The sequence below is a fragment of the Haliotis cracherodii genome, unplaced genomic scaffold, assembly GCF_022045235.1.
Source record: "Haliotis cracherodii isolate W230 unplaced genomic scaffold, xgHalCrac1.p SCAF_3, whole genome shotgun sequence".
Classification (NCBI taxonomy): domain Eukaryota; kingdom Metazoa; phylum Mollusca; class Gastropoda; order Lepetellida; family Haliotidae; genus Haliotis; species Haliotis cracherodii.
The window spans coordinates 31,660,685-31,675,465 of NW_027266286.1; the positions used below are offsets into that span (position 1 = coordinate 31,660,685).

The 14,781-nt window shown below is 38.9% G+C and overlaps 1 protein-coding gene across 2 annotated transcripts; it reads left to right on the plus strand.

Moving 5' to 3' along the window:
- Positions 1–5,911: 5,911 nt before the first annotated feature.
- LOC139474717 (glutathione S-transferase 3-like) lies at positions 5,912–12,153 on the plus strand. 2 transcript variants are annotated; one of them, XM_071257820.1, is made up of 7 exons: positions 5,935–6,017; positions 7,880–7,947; positions 8,183–8,234; positions 9,145–9,277; positions 10,883–11,015; positions 11,327–11,461; positions 11,972–12,153. In XM_071257820.1, exons 2-7 carry the CDS (start codon positions 7,924–7,926, stop codon positions 12,095–12,097), a joined length of 603 nt encoding a protein of 200 aa, XP_071113921.1. In that variant the 5' UTR covers positions 5,935–6,017; positions 7,880–7,923; the 3' UTR covers positions 12,098–12,153. The 2 variants fall into 2 exon arrangements, with proteins under 2 accessions (XP_071113920.1, XP_071113921.1); XM_071257819.1 differs by lacking the exon at positions 7,880–7,947 and having other exon boundaries at positions 5,912–6,017.
- Positions 12,154–14,781: the final 2,628 nt, after the last annotated feature.

Here is a 14,781-nt window from a genome sequence, read left to right on the forward strand (position 1 = left end):
TGATTGTCTAGCTACTTAGTAATTTGTGTTTCCAATACTCCGTTTTTTCTAGTTATCCTTGGATAACCAACATTCCCGTGATTGTCTAGCTACTTAGTAACTTGTGTTTCCAATACTCCGTTTTTTCTAGTTATCCTTGGACAACCAACATTCCCGTGATTGTCTAGCTACTTAGTAACTTGTGTTTCCCATACTCCGTTTTTTCTAGTTATCCGTGGATAACCAAACTTCCCGTGATTGTCTCGTATTTGGGAATTTGAGTATTTTCATTTATCAGTCAAAGTGATTTAATCTTTAGTCTACCATACTTTTGTAATATTGATAGGTACTCGTTTTGTAGTCTAAGTGGCCTATTTTAGGGATGGTCTCTCTGTGTGTTTATTTCCGATTATGTAACCCAGCCGAGGTTATTCACTCATTAGAGTGTTGAGTTAATTGACTCAGGTGTTAATTGGTTGCAGCAGACTTAATTGGCTGTCTACGCATCTGGTCAATATCTTGTCAAAGTGTTGTTTTCGCTACCCACATGTATATTACTCTAATACATTTTCTTTTGCTTTTGTTTATGCTCTGATGTAATTAATCAGTGATCTGAGTCAGCGCAGATTGGGTTTAGCCGATCTTTTATTGTCATCTTTTTGTACAACTGATTAAGAAACCTGTGAACCTGTTACCACGTTTTCATCATTACTTTATACTTGTTTAATGACACCCTGTTCATCAGAGCACGGCTCTGTGACACCAGCGACATACACAGTAACGCATTGATATGCTTAGGCACAAACTGGTAAGTTTCACCACAGCTGTTCAAGGCACTTCAACCTCTGACGTGCAGCCTATTCAGCGTAAGACACCTACTGAGAACATTGCATTGCGGTCTTTGTGCAGAAAGAAAGGCTGAGGCTTGGCAACTTCCTCGTTGCACCTCTTCACTGCAGAACCATTGAAAGAGGGCCAAATATCAATGTATGGAAAAGGAGCATGGAGGCTTTACCTTAGATTCCCTCACCAGATGCGGGTGGAGACTTGGGCGACACACAACCTACTCCTGAGACAGTAATGGAACTGATTGCATGTAACTGTCGACAGAAGTGCTTAGTAGAGAGCTGTACCTGCCTACAGGATAACATGAAGTATATATACCTTTGAAAGTTACAGACATGTAGCAATCCGCCACTTGAGGACGAGGTTGAATTAGAAGCAAGTGATGATGATGATGATGATAGTTCAGATGATGAGTAATCAACGCTGTTCTATATAGTAAGAGACGTATTTTAAGCAGTCAAACTCCATACAATACTTGTTTTTAAAATACATCAAAAACCGTTCTATACCATACCACAAAAGACAAATAAATTCCACTTTTCGGACTTTTAATAGACCTTGAAACTGCTTGAAGTCAATTATAACAAATATGTCGTCAATTATAATTTGGGGTAAGTGCCATTGGTGTGGTATATTGAGTATATTTTCTGACAGATGGTTATATTTTAAGCAGGGGTCAAATGTCGTGACCTTTCGGCCTCTGGTGACCTACATAATTGCTGTATTACCCCCTTATTACATGCCAACGTGTAGAGAAACAGACTACCAAACACTGTAAAAGGTCCCACCTCACTATATGACTATTGCTTGCAAAGTTATTCCACTTTCTGGTCTCCTCTCCCCGAAATCTGGATTCGACTCAGGTGTCCGCCTCTATGTGATGATTACTACCATTAAGCTGTGAGTCCCTGATTGCTTTCAAAGTTTTATTTCATCTGTGAATATTTGACTTCAAAAATCATATTGTGATTTTGTCATCCTCAGTAGTGTCAATAATTTGGCTGGCTTATAAACTATCAGAGCCCAGTGACCAATAAGGAAGACAAAATACGGATATAACAGACAATCTGCTCCGAACCTACATTGCTGCTTAACAGCATTATTATCACCCAGAAGCTTATTGATCCACACCTCAGTAAATAAGAATACACCACCTAAATCTTGCTGACACAAGTGTGTCCGTTTGCTGAAACTGGGCACAGTTGTATTTGCATTAGACTAGCTTAAAGAAAACGCGACCTCCTAGGGTTACCATAGATAGGCCTCCCAGCCCCTTAAACTCCCCCACAGGCCTCCATCCCCTTAAACTTTTGATGAAAGCGCACTCACACCTTTGTTTTACTACACCAAATAAGAATCAATCGTAGCAGTTTCCGTAGCCTTCAGTGCAGATTGAATCATCTGGCTACTTGAGTGGATGATTTTGTGTAAGATTTATTTTATTTTTTTAAATGTAAATCCATCCAGTAATTAAAACTGGTAATGTTTTTTTTCAATTTTTAGTGCTGTCATTTATAACATGATGACTTATGCTGACTGTGATCACAGATATTTTCAAACAATTTACATTTGGTGCAGAACTGGGGGTGGTGTGTTCCGCCTCATGTACTGGGAAGCTGGCAAAGCTAGTCATGTTTTTGTTCTATTGCTGCTTTAAGGTGGGACATGTACATATAATCGCCGTTGAATGCTTAGTTAATTACACAAATAACATATGGAAGTATATGGGAAAACATTTGGTTGTGTGCAGCCTCAAGCTGCTTGACATGACATGTCAGTGGGGGTACGAGGGTCATCCACATCGACCCCCAGCTTCTCTCATCCAAGCCACGTTCGCCTTTTCACCTTGTGATAGTATGGATGTAGAATCTAGAATTGCCAGGGGTAGAAACTAAAAGTTTCAGTCCACTAGTCCTTATAATGATAACATATAGCAAAACCCCTAAAAATGGCAAATTTCTACTAGTCCTTATGATACCTTTACTACTGGGCATTTTGGCAAGGGCTACAGGACTAGTGCCAATTTCTAACGCTGATTGTTCTGCTGATAATGCAAAATTATCCCTAGTGTTGATAAAATGGATTATCATACGTCCGTGTCAGAATGATGTGATCTGACTGGTTCAGGTAATCTTGACAAAATGCTATGTATCCCCCCTGAGAAAAAAAATCTGAACGAGAGAATAAATCCCTTATACCCGGCTTCTAAGCAATTCTTTTACAATGGCAGATTAAAACATGTCAGTAAGATAAATTCGTTGTAGCAGTACACTCCGGGTACATGTAGCAGTAACATTTGGCACTTTATGGTCGAAGTTAGGTTTGTTTGTACAAATAACTATTTTAAAATTATTGGATATATATATTTTTTACTGTTGAATAAGAACAAAAATAATATGTCATAGAAAGGTTAATAGAAATATTGAAGGTTGGTGGCAGTATTCTAAGGTTTGTGGTTTTAAGCATACATCAATTATATTGGTGGCCCATGAAGAGCCGGGGTAGAATAGCCCTTCAGTAACCCATGGTTGTCGTAAAAGGCGACTATGCTTGTCGAAAAAGGGAAATATGCTTGCCGTAAAAGGCGACTATGCTTGCCGTAAAAGGCGACTATGCTTGTCGTAAGAGGCGACTAACGGGATCGGGTGGTCAAGCTCGCTGACTTGGTTGATGCATGTCATCGAACCCAAATGCGTGGATCGATGCTCATAATATCAATCACTGGATTGTCTGGCCCAGACTCGATTATTTACAGACCGCCGACATATAGCTGGAATATTGCACCAACCAACCAACCAATTTTATTGGTGTTTGCATATATTTGTCACGTCGCAGTAAAATATTATTGCCGTTTTGGGCAGGATGTTTTAAGATCAAAGTGTTCTTTAAAAGGGGTGAAACCTTTCTTCATTTGTACACAATAAAAAATTGGGATACGTTAAATAACTTCTTTTACAACATCATATCTAACATAATCATAAATGGGACATTCTAAAAGGCCGTTCTCTTCTAAATCAATTTCCTGTGTACAATGCAAACGAATTCAGACATTTATATCTCCCCGTTTCTAGTCCAATCGGTGCTGTACCACTTTTGAACATTGACAGTGCTCTACGATGTGATTTGAACATTGACGCCGTCACATGGGATTCTAAACATATTTCTCCTTAAAATCCTATTATTTTCTGTGTATCAGATTCCGAATTAAATGTGGCGATTATGACACTGTTTGTTATCTGTTTCCCCCCTGACAGCACCTATACCACAGACCCCCCCCCCCCCCCCCCCCCCCCAAACTGAAGTCCGTTATTTATCGAATGTATTTGTTTTGTTTACACCATTCTCCGACTGACCCTCTGGTGAGTTTCTTATCACAATATTACGTTCTCTACACAGCTTGTCCCGTCAACGCATTATTTATAGCCCTGATTCTTGACACTTTCGGTCTTGATAATCTCATATGGCCTTCGCCATCTTGATTTAAAGCAGATTTAGTTTCATCCAATCGTCTGTACACGTATTAACCTACCTCTCCATAATAGTTACTCTAATGTCAAGGGCACGCAATTCTGTTTTCAAATCCGCACAAGACTGTTTTAACTCTTTGTCCATAGTACCATGAATCTTGTCTGTGAGTCTCGATTCAATATCGAGTAATCTCTGGTTAAACAATTCTTTCAGTTCATTTATTGCTGTCAGTATTGCCTTGGTATCTGTACCGTTAACATTGGCCTGACCTCACCTAGAAACTTGTTACCCCATGTTCGCGCATGTTGTTCCCGCTATTGTAGTCTAGTTCCTCTTCTCTATCAAATTCATGGCAAATTGAGAGGCCTTGGACCCATAGTTCAACATATTTACAAGGTATGCGTGTTCCATCTGACTAACAGTCAGACTGCATGATATATGTACAATTCAATATGTCGTGATAATGTAACATTTGATGTTCTTGGAGTATAAATTGGTGTTTGAAGAGAGAATAGGTATATATACATTTGTTATTTCTTTGTTTTTCTATCCACATTTGTTGAAGACAATCTTTAGCTTTTTGAAGTAATAACTAAAGATGATGTTGACACTTCCAACGCCCTGATCCATCCATGCGTATCCAAAGCCTAAACTGAAAATTTGATTTTGATATTAGTTGCCAAATTTTTCTTATTGCGTGAGTGACTAGCATTTTGACCAAGATAGACCTAAAGGCTTTGACTGGGTATCGCGTGGGTGTAAGAGTCGTTAGTTTTAACCACTTATGTATACAGCGTTTAAGGGAAAATATATATAATGGATATCTGCCACATTCCCCAAGTACAATACCATTTGGGGTGGAAGCTCGAACCACAAATACGCGTTTGCTTGCATAAAGATGAAATAGTTCTACACAATCATATTTTCCACAGCCTCATATTTCTGATCCAATAAATCAAAGGGCAAATTATTATATTTTAACAAACATCAACATTTTCCTAGCTGTAGATTCTAGATATTTATTCCAGCTTAAAGTGTTAGTAAACAATATTCCAGGTAAGTATAAGATGAAACTACCTTAATATCTGCATCTTGGTACATCCATTTCTTAAAGTTTGATAACATTTCAACGTGTTCAAAAGGTGCTACAACACTTTAATGCAACAGAATCAATGTGTCGTGCATTTTAGCGCCTTTTCAAACATTTTAGATTGAGCGAAAATGCGACAACACCCCATATTTTGACCTTGAACAAAATTCATGTCAGTGCGACAAATGATCAACATGTAGCGTTATCGTGCTTGGTTAAGTTTGACACTTTTTGCTTGTTTTGTAAGGGCGACAATGCATTGATGCGGCAACATCTCTTCTAGGATACCACACATACACATTACCCCGACGTATCTAAATGGGTCATGTGAGCTGCATAGCCTGTCTCACAGTCCCTGAACCAAACATTTCTACCTTGCCGCAGAACTTATTGTAATGCCATAGCCCACATGAAGCAAGTCGAGATGTCTACAGGTTCTGAATCTGCCATCCCACTCGAATTATTTTCAATTTTAATGGCGTTGTTTGTAAATATTATATATTTTTGAGACTAGGCGTCAGTATAGGGAGCATTTCACCAGATATACAATATGGCGACAGTCCGACTCACCTACTTTGATGGCCGTGGTTTAGGCGAAGGCGTGCGATTCATGCTTGCAGCATGTGGCATTGAGGTATTTTCAACATTATTTTTTTGTTGTTTTGTGAATCTATCACACGCGCGGGTTAAGGTTTAGATGTCATTTTGTAATCACACATGCCAGAAATGAAGGTCACGTGGAACACATGCAAATATAACGTTACAATCACAACTTATTAAAAAGCTTATATTATTAGAAGCTTATATGGTCACATAGTTACTATCATCAGTATTAATTAACCACAGTCTGCGTATCTATCAATCAAAACCATATACCGAGGGACAAGCAGTAGATTACTATCAACGATCACTGCTGCGCCCATGAGTGTAATGTCTCCTGACAGGGTCGAGATGCACGACACGTGCACAGATGCTCTTATCTGAGGACTTCGTTCGTCTCGTAAACCACCTGACGCAGCGCTTGAATGCTGAGTTAATTCCCCTCGCTTCCCATCAAGCATACACACTGACATTACACTGATATCTCGAGTATTAGGCCAAGCGAAGTCAAACTCTACAGGGAAACGAACAGAAGATAGATAACAAACTAGGTCAATTGCACATGGAAATAGTGATGCTCTAAAACATCACTGGACAAGATGATTTACCATTTTAATTCTATTTCATTCCCTGTCGGGCATTGTTTTCTATGCAGAGATTAAGATTACCGTGTGTGTGTGTCTCGTAAATTAAGCCGGAAAACGCAATCAGCAAGTTGCTGTCCCTGATCTGTAGGGGACTAGGTTAAAATACCAATATTGCATCTTGAAGATATTCTCATATCATGATCGGGAGAAATTATGTCTGAAACTTTTCCAGCATTGGTATATTCCAATATCGGCTTACCTTTTTTTCAGCTTTATAAACGAATAATAAAACGTATCATTGATTACCATGAGCGTAGCACTTTGATATACAGCTGCATGAAACAGTTCGGCGGGTAAGTGTTGGGTTTCTCATGTTGCTGTACTTTTCATTACATATGAGGTGTGTGTGTGTGTGTGTGTGTGTGTGTGTGTGTGTGTGTGTGTGTGTGTGTGTGTGTGTGTGTGTGTGTGTGTGTGTGTGGGTGTGTGTAGGTGTGTGCGTGTGTGTGTGTGGGGTGTGGGGGATAGGTTAGCCTAGTGGTTAAAGCGTTCGCTCGTCACGCCGAAGACCTGGTTCGATTCCCCCCATGAGTACAATGTGTGAAGCCCATTTCTGTTGTCCCGCGCAGTGATATTGCTGGAATATTGATAAAAGCGGCGCAATACCATACTTACTCACTCACTCATGCCAGAGCTATGGTACCTGTGGATTTGATATCGCCCAGTAGAATTCGAAACCGAATGCATAATCATGTCATTAAATGAGCTGTTGCGAGGTCTTCATTGAACAACTACCGGTTGATTGACAATGACCTGATCACTGTGTGTACAGTATATGCTTCATACGACCTTTCCTTTCGTACCACCTGAATGTTTTCAAGACGTTACAATCTACGTTTCTTTGTTGTTAGCAATATAATGCACTACTTTCTGAAACCCTTTGAAACAGTTAAAATATTGAGACTTTTCATTTGCATGTTTTTTGTCATCATAATGTTAGCTTTCTGAACGACATTCAAAATGGAAAGTGTATAGTTATTTAAATAAATGGACAGAAACTTTGAATTTAAATAGCAGAATTTCAGAAGGCATATTACGTTCAGAGGTGCAACGTTGTAAAGCAAATTTGACTGGTGCGTATTGCATAATGTCCTACAATGTTACATGATATGATTCATTTTGGAAGATTAAGAAGCATTTTGGAAATGTACCTATGTGTTTTATCTTTATATCAATTAGCACAAGATAAAATATTCCGGTATCTGTTAGTGTATTTGTTGACATTTCAATGTTTTGACTACTTATTTAGGTGATCGTGACTATGTGATTAAAATACTGCCGATGTAACGCTAAATGAGAACTCACTCACTTATTCAGGTGAGCAACAGTTTTGTGGCATTTAATTTTATTAATGCACATATACAAAAATGTTATTCAAGTGAGTTTACTTTATATTGTAAAAGGAAAACATTTCCACAATAATTTAATGAAATGTCTTCCCTACAAACAACAAATCAAATTACGTTTTCATCAAATCAAATTACGTTCTCACGATATCGATATATATTTAAAAGGCAACTTGACGTTATCACTAATTCATGTTTTTTTTCAGTTCACCGACATAATGCTCCAAGAGAGACAAGACTATGAAAAGTTACTGGAAGGTAATCATGTGCTTAACTGTGCTTCATATAAAGGGGTGGAAATGTTATGTTATTGAAAAGATAATATTTGGTCGTTCGTCTGATCAATGTGTATCATAACAAAATCATCGACGAAACTCATACCTGGTAACAGACAGAAAGACACGCCCTGAAAGAGGGTCGGTGTTACAACTCAATTAACAATGTCAATTTCGGGTGTGACCACTATTTGCGTTGACACATGCGAGGCAGCGACGGCGCATTGAATAGGCCAGATGATTGAAAACAGCATGGGAGGTGTTGTTCCAAATGTCAACTAAAGATTGGCCCAGATGAGCTAGCGTTACCGGCTGGTTCTAGTCCTATGGTAGGCGTCCTTTTATCTCACCCCAAACATGTTCTATGGGGCAGAAGTCTGGAGGACTAACAACACGTGCATCATATGGGCGGGAATTATCCTGCTGCAACGAGATGTTACCTCCCTGCATTGCACTACGGGCAAAGCATGGTCTCGAACTATGCTTTCCGGTAGAGTACGCCATTTAAATTGCCATTAACAATGATTAGTTGCGTCTTCCCACGAACGTTGAGTAACGAACATGAACGTGCAGATTGTGAGTCATTACCATACAGTCGAGGAGATGTCTTCATGTATGTATTGAAGGATACATTACCTAATTTCAGAATGAATTTATTTTTAACTTTATATAAAACACAGTTACTTTTTTCCGTTACTATATTTATTCTTCCTTGAATGTGAACGAAACAAGACACAACAAATTAATAACACTATTGGAGGCATTGCACGCAACATCCCCGGACACAGAAATAAGGCGTTATAAACATTCTGCATTTTACGGGCATAGGCACAAGCGACTTTGTATCAGTGGTCTATCGATTTTGCTAAATGCTATCTCACTTTTTGTTATAGATGGGAAACTGTTGTTTAAACAGGTGCCACTGTTGGAGATTGATGGCTTGGAGTTAGTACAAACTTCCGCCATTGTCAGACACATAGCCAGGAAGGGAGGACTATACGGACATTCCAATGAGGAATCAGCTAAGTAAGATTGAACATTATAAAGTAGAAAAGTATTTACCAATAGATGCAAAACTGATTAACGACAACTTAGATTGTTTTATATGAAGAAACCCGTCAAATTGTAGATACGGGTATGTAGATAATCGTTTACACATCATTTTCCACCTCACCCCTTAAAACGTCTGCAGTACTGAATAGTACAAAAACTGACTGATATAAAAACAAGTTTGGCATATCACACCACCATATATTTATAGTTTAGCTCTGACGCAGTCTCATGTAATAAAATCACATTTACAAAACTATTTGAAATGATCCACAGAAAATGGTCCGTTTGTCCGTCCATATGTTTGCACTCACTGTTCAAAGAAGATGCTCATACAATCCTGAAGAAAGGTTAAAATAGCTATCATGGCAAATATAAAAAAAGGTATGTGAAATAAGTTGAATATCCCGTTTTGACGACCCTATGGGAGTGTTCTCACACGTAAAATAAACCTAATATGTTCAGATGATATGGTGTGTGATAGGGTTTGGAGGTTGAGGCCAGGTGTTATGAAATGAGCATATAAACCGCTTATGATAACTTTTTTCAAGGTCTCTAGTTGTCAGCAGCGTGACAATCACCATGGATAAGATTTGTTACATGATTTCACGCTGAAGAATAAGAACATTTTATTTGTGAATATATGAATAGAATATGCTGCGTTACCACTTCTTGTCTTTTTAAATGATGGTAATTAGATCCCGAGTTGCCAGAGGTAGTTCAAGGGAACATTTATTCACTTGACAACGTGCTACTCTATATGTTATCTAACAAAAGATGAGCGGCGTCTTTGATTTCTCCTCCAACCATAACATGATACTTAGTTATGAAAGGGGACATGAAGGTAATACAGTTACGCTTGTGACTGATTTATGTCTGCAATTTACGATTTGCTTTACGGTTCCTCTTTGTCATTAAAACACGTTGTGCACTTAAATTGAAAAAACAAAACGAACAGGTAATCTGACAAAAAACATTGAAAAAGTATATTACCATGGGCTAATAGCACCATCAAGTAGTGTCACCAAGTAAACACATATATCCAGATTGCCATGTATATGTTTCCAATCATTCTATACATGTAAGTAACCGTATGGTTATTTTAGTTGGCATCTTTCACCGTGTTGAGATAACTAAAGTCTGTATTGATCTTAAGATGTTTATCAAACTATTGATAAAGGACAGAAATACGAAAAATAAAATAAAATGGGATTGGTATACCCAGCTATATGTTTTATTTAGAAACAAATCGATATAAAAAATGTTCTTGGAAGTATTTAATAAATCATTAATGACCATTTATGACATATGTTTATGTGATTTTATAACAAAACTACGAACGAGTTTAACACATTCACATAACGCACGTATACTATCATCATTATGAAAATATATTGTTTATGGTGGGCTCTGGTTTTGAATTGAAGTTGCGAATTGAAAAAATATATGGAAATATGCGGGGTTTTTTCAGTATAGTGTCTTGGGACATCTACGCCATAATTGACAAAATACACCATCATATATGTACATTATGCTGTAAAAATATTAAAACTTGTAAATGCTTTTATTGGTGTGTTTCAGGATTGACATGTTTTACGAAGGAACACGTGATTTCTTCTCCTATTTCCTTTATATTGGCTTCCAAGATCCAACAGAAGTATTAGAAAGAGCCAAGTCTAAAGGCTTATCCCGCTATCTGCCTATCTTTGACCAGGTTAGGAGCATATCATTGCATGATATATATGATATCGTTATTTCGTATTTGTGATTTCATGTTGGAGCGGAACAAGGCATAGCCGACATTGGACATTGACCAATCACAGCTCTAAACACTTTATAAAATATTGTATGTAAAAAGACAAAACACTATTCCAACTCTCGTGTCAGCTCGCGATAACGACGACATGGATAGTATTTGCTGTGATATATCAGTAGACTAAATGGCGATACAATGTTCCGATGAACAGATTCTGCTTCTGCATGTCTGGATGTAAGCAATTAAAACATACTCTTTTATTCACCTAGGCCCTGAAGAAGAACGGGACAGGTTTTCTGGTGGGTAGCGCTATGAGCCTTGCTGATGTCGGTCTGATTGAGGCACTGCTCAGTGTAACGGAATACTTCGGTGAAGACACGCTCTCAGACTACCCGTCATTGAAGGTGAGTGAGTTGTTTGGGTTTAGGGCTTTTATTTCAGTTATTTCACGGCATGTCAGCTTGATGTCGGGAATAATGTTAAATCTGCATTATATCCAGGCCATATCATACCGTCACTTTTGTTGTACCCGTAAAAACATGCATGATTAACAAGTGACGTGTATGGAGGGGTGACCGCACCGTGAGTCTATTGATGGTGTTATCATTGCTCTTCCGGATCCATGGGAATCATATGGCGTTATGAAATATCAAAAATTGTGTTTGCCACCCTCTTCCACCGATGTAAATTAAGGTTGAGTTGACATAGGGAGGCTAGTGGTAAGAATGTTCACACATTTCGCTGAAGGACCGGGTAAAATTACCCTACCGTGATGTGGCCAGAATACTGCTAAAGGCTACAAATAAAATGATACACATTTCTGCACTTCTATTTGAATCTTAGTATTATACCAAACATTCCTCTCAACAACAATGTGAACATTTATTTCGTACCTTTCCGCCGTTGTATTTCAGGCTTTCAACGCAATGATGGTATCACAGGAAAGGATTGCTGCCTTTCTGAAAAGCCCTCAGAAGAAGGGAGGCAACACAGATGCCTATGTGGCAACCTGCAAGAAGGTCCTGGAGTTGGACATTTAGGAATTCAAGTACCATCTACAAGCGCTAAGGTCTTCCTGGAACTAGACACTGACTAACTGAAAATAAATTGAATTATTACATTTACAAATTCTGCATGTTATTTGTCAAAGAAAGGCCAACATGATCTTCTTCAGGACACGGAATTGCCCCACGACCATTGTGTAAAGGGTGGGCACTACCGGTAGGGTAGGACATACTGACCCCTTTTCGCGAACACCAGGTGTTTTCACTGATCTCAGGTGACCCATTCATTTAATTCTCACCGCTATTTTGCCTTTTATCCCAAATTGAATCTGTTCGTCGGATAATCGAACTAGTTATTCTCTGGCGTTGACGATTTATATTCAGAGGTATGACGTTGTCGAATAAATCAACACAGACCACGGCTCAATCATAGCGTACTCTCTTCAGCCTTAGAGTGAGTGAGTTAGTTACTACGTCGTTTTGAACAGTATTTCAGATATACTGAACAGCATTGAAAACGCACCAGCAATAAATATTGAAATATTACAAAAACAACTTGAGCAATGTCCGATTTTGATTAGAACAGACATAGACGGATTATTAAGAAAGACGACAAAGGAAACAGGGATACCACACAGTAATTACAAGTACGTCATCAGTGTAAGGAAGACACATAGGGTTAAAATGAACACAGGTCATGCAACGTCCTCTCATTGATCGAATAAGCCTGCGAAAAGTGTTCTGGGGCATTCCACTCTTGACGTAATGTATCTTCAAGTTCTCTCACGTTATGTACTTGCGGACGACGTCAATAGATGTTCAATTGGCGATAGATCGGGTGACAGGGCTGGCCATGGAAGCAGAGGCACATTATTGTTCGCTAGGTACTGTGTTGAAACACGTGCTGTGTGCGCTCTTGCATTATCTTGCTGCAAGGTGTGCATATCCTGGTGCTGATGAAAGAATGGGATGACGTGATTTGCCAATATGTTATTCCTGTAGTAAAGGGTATTAACTCTTCCACGACAAACATGGAGCTCTGTTCGATGGTAATAACTGATGCCGCCCCACACCATGACACTCCCTCCCCCCATCGATCTGTCTGTACAACGCAGTCATTGTGGTAACGTTCTCCACGTCGACGCCACACTCGCAGTCGACCGTCAGCATTCCGTAAATGATAACGGGACTCATCAGAGAACAGCACACCATGCCACTGCCGCAATCTCCAATGACGATGCCTTTTGGGGGTGGTGCATCCTAAAGTGATGCAGACCCTTGAAGGTTTATCTCGAACATGGCGTGGTGCTGGCAATACAAGGATCTAATCATATCGAGTAGTATTCGAATTCGGGAGATCAGAGGAACCTGGCTCGGATAAGGGACACTACACATCACAGAGAAATCCAGCGAATGAGACAGCTGAACTCCTTATCCATCGTTATTTGGTCTTCAGCAACCCATGCTTTTCGTAAGAGGCAACTGATGGGATGGGGTTTTCAGGCTCGCTGACTAGGTTGATACATGTCATCGGATGCCAATTGCATGGATCGATGCTCATGACGTCAATGTCTTCATTGTCGGGCCCGGACTCAATTATTCATTTAGCTGGAATACTGCTGAATGGGGTGGTAAACAACAAAGAAACAAAATAAAAATCGAACATGTACATCTTTAGACATAATTGCTCTGTTAGATCTCGGTTAAGCCAAAAACGCTACAGTAAAAAATTACATATGGGCATCTTCAGATGAAGCGTGTGACGACATGGCACTGAACCGTTTGTTCCGGAGGTTGTTAGCCACCTGAATCCTTGACATGGACCAGCCGCACGCACTCATTTAGAGTATGATAAAAGTGTGCGACTTCGTACCGACATGAGGAGAATATTAAGAATACCAAAAGTGTGATAAATCATTGACACAAACATGTGTGTCATTGACACAAACGTCCTCAGTGATGACAAGAGACACAATCATAACAATGCGCTCGATATGTCTATCATTTTTCCATTTCTGTTTATCATCTTGTATGAGAATATCAATGCATTTTTGTATTTTTTCCATTCTAGGGATGGAAGATAACAGGATTTTGTCACATTGAACTTACAGGCATGTTTTTCAAATTGCTTCTCCATGATGTTTTAAATCGTTTCGACATGTTAAACATATGTTTAGAAGTTTTGCTTATTTTACGAGTATTTGCACTTAACAACTTAATGTAAAGTCTTAAAACATTCATGACAGTTTTAACAGTTGGCGAAGTAAAACCCATATCACCATTAACAGCCAGGTTAAGAAAGAAGCGACATGCTTTGTTCTGCAATGTATTGATTTCTCTGTATGTGTTAATGCCCAATAAACCGGAGCCGTACAACATCACTGACTCAACGAAAGTTTCATACAGCTTTTTCAACACATCATATGACATGCCGCCAGCAGCCTCAAACTTAGAAAATAAAGAGGACAGTGCTCTACTGGCAGATTTATACAGTTATCTGACAGATTTCTTCATATCAAGATGTTCGTTCAACCAGATACCGAGGTATCTATAACACTCAACATACTCAATGGTATTACCATTACATGTGAAAAGAAAATTAGATTTCGTCACTGAAGGACATCTAAAATGTACAGTGTTTGTTTTACTTGCACTTACAGTTAATTTCCAATGTTTGCACCACACATCTAAAACATTCAACATTGTCTGCAAAGACGTTT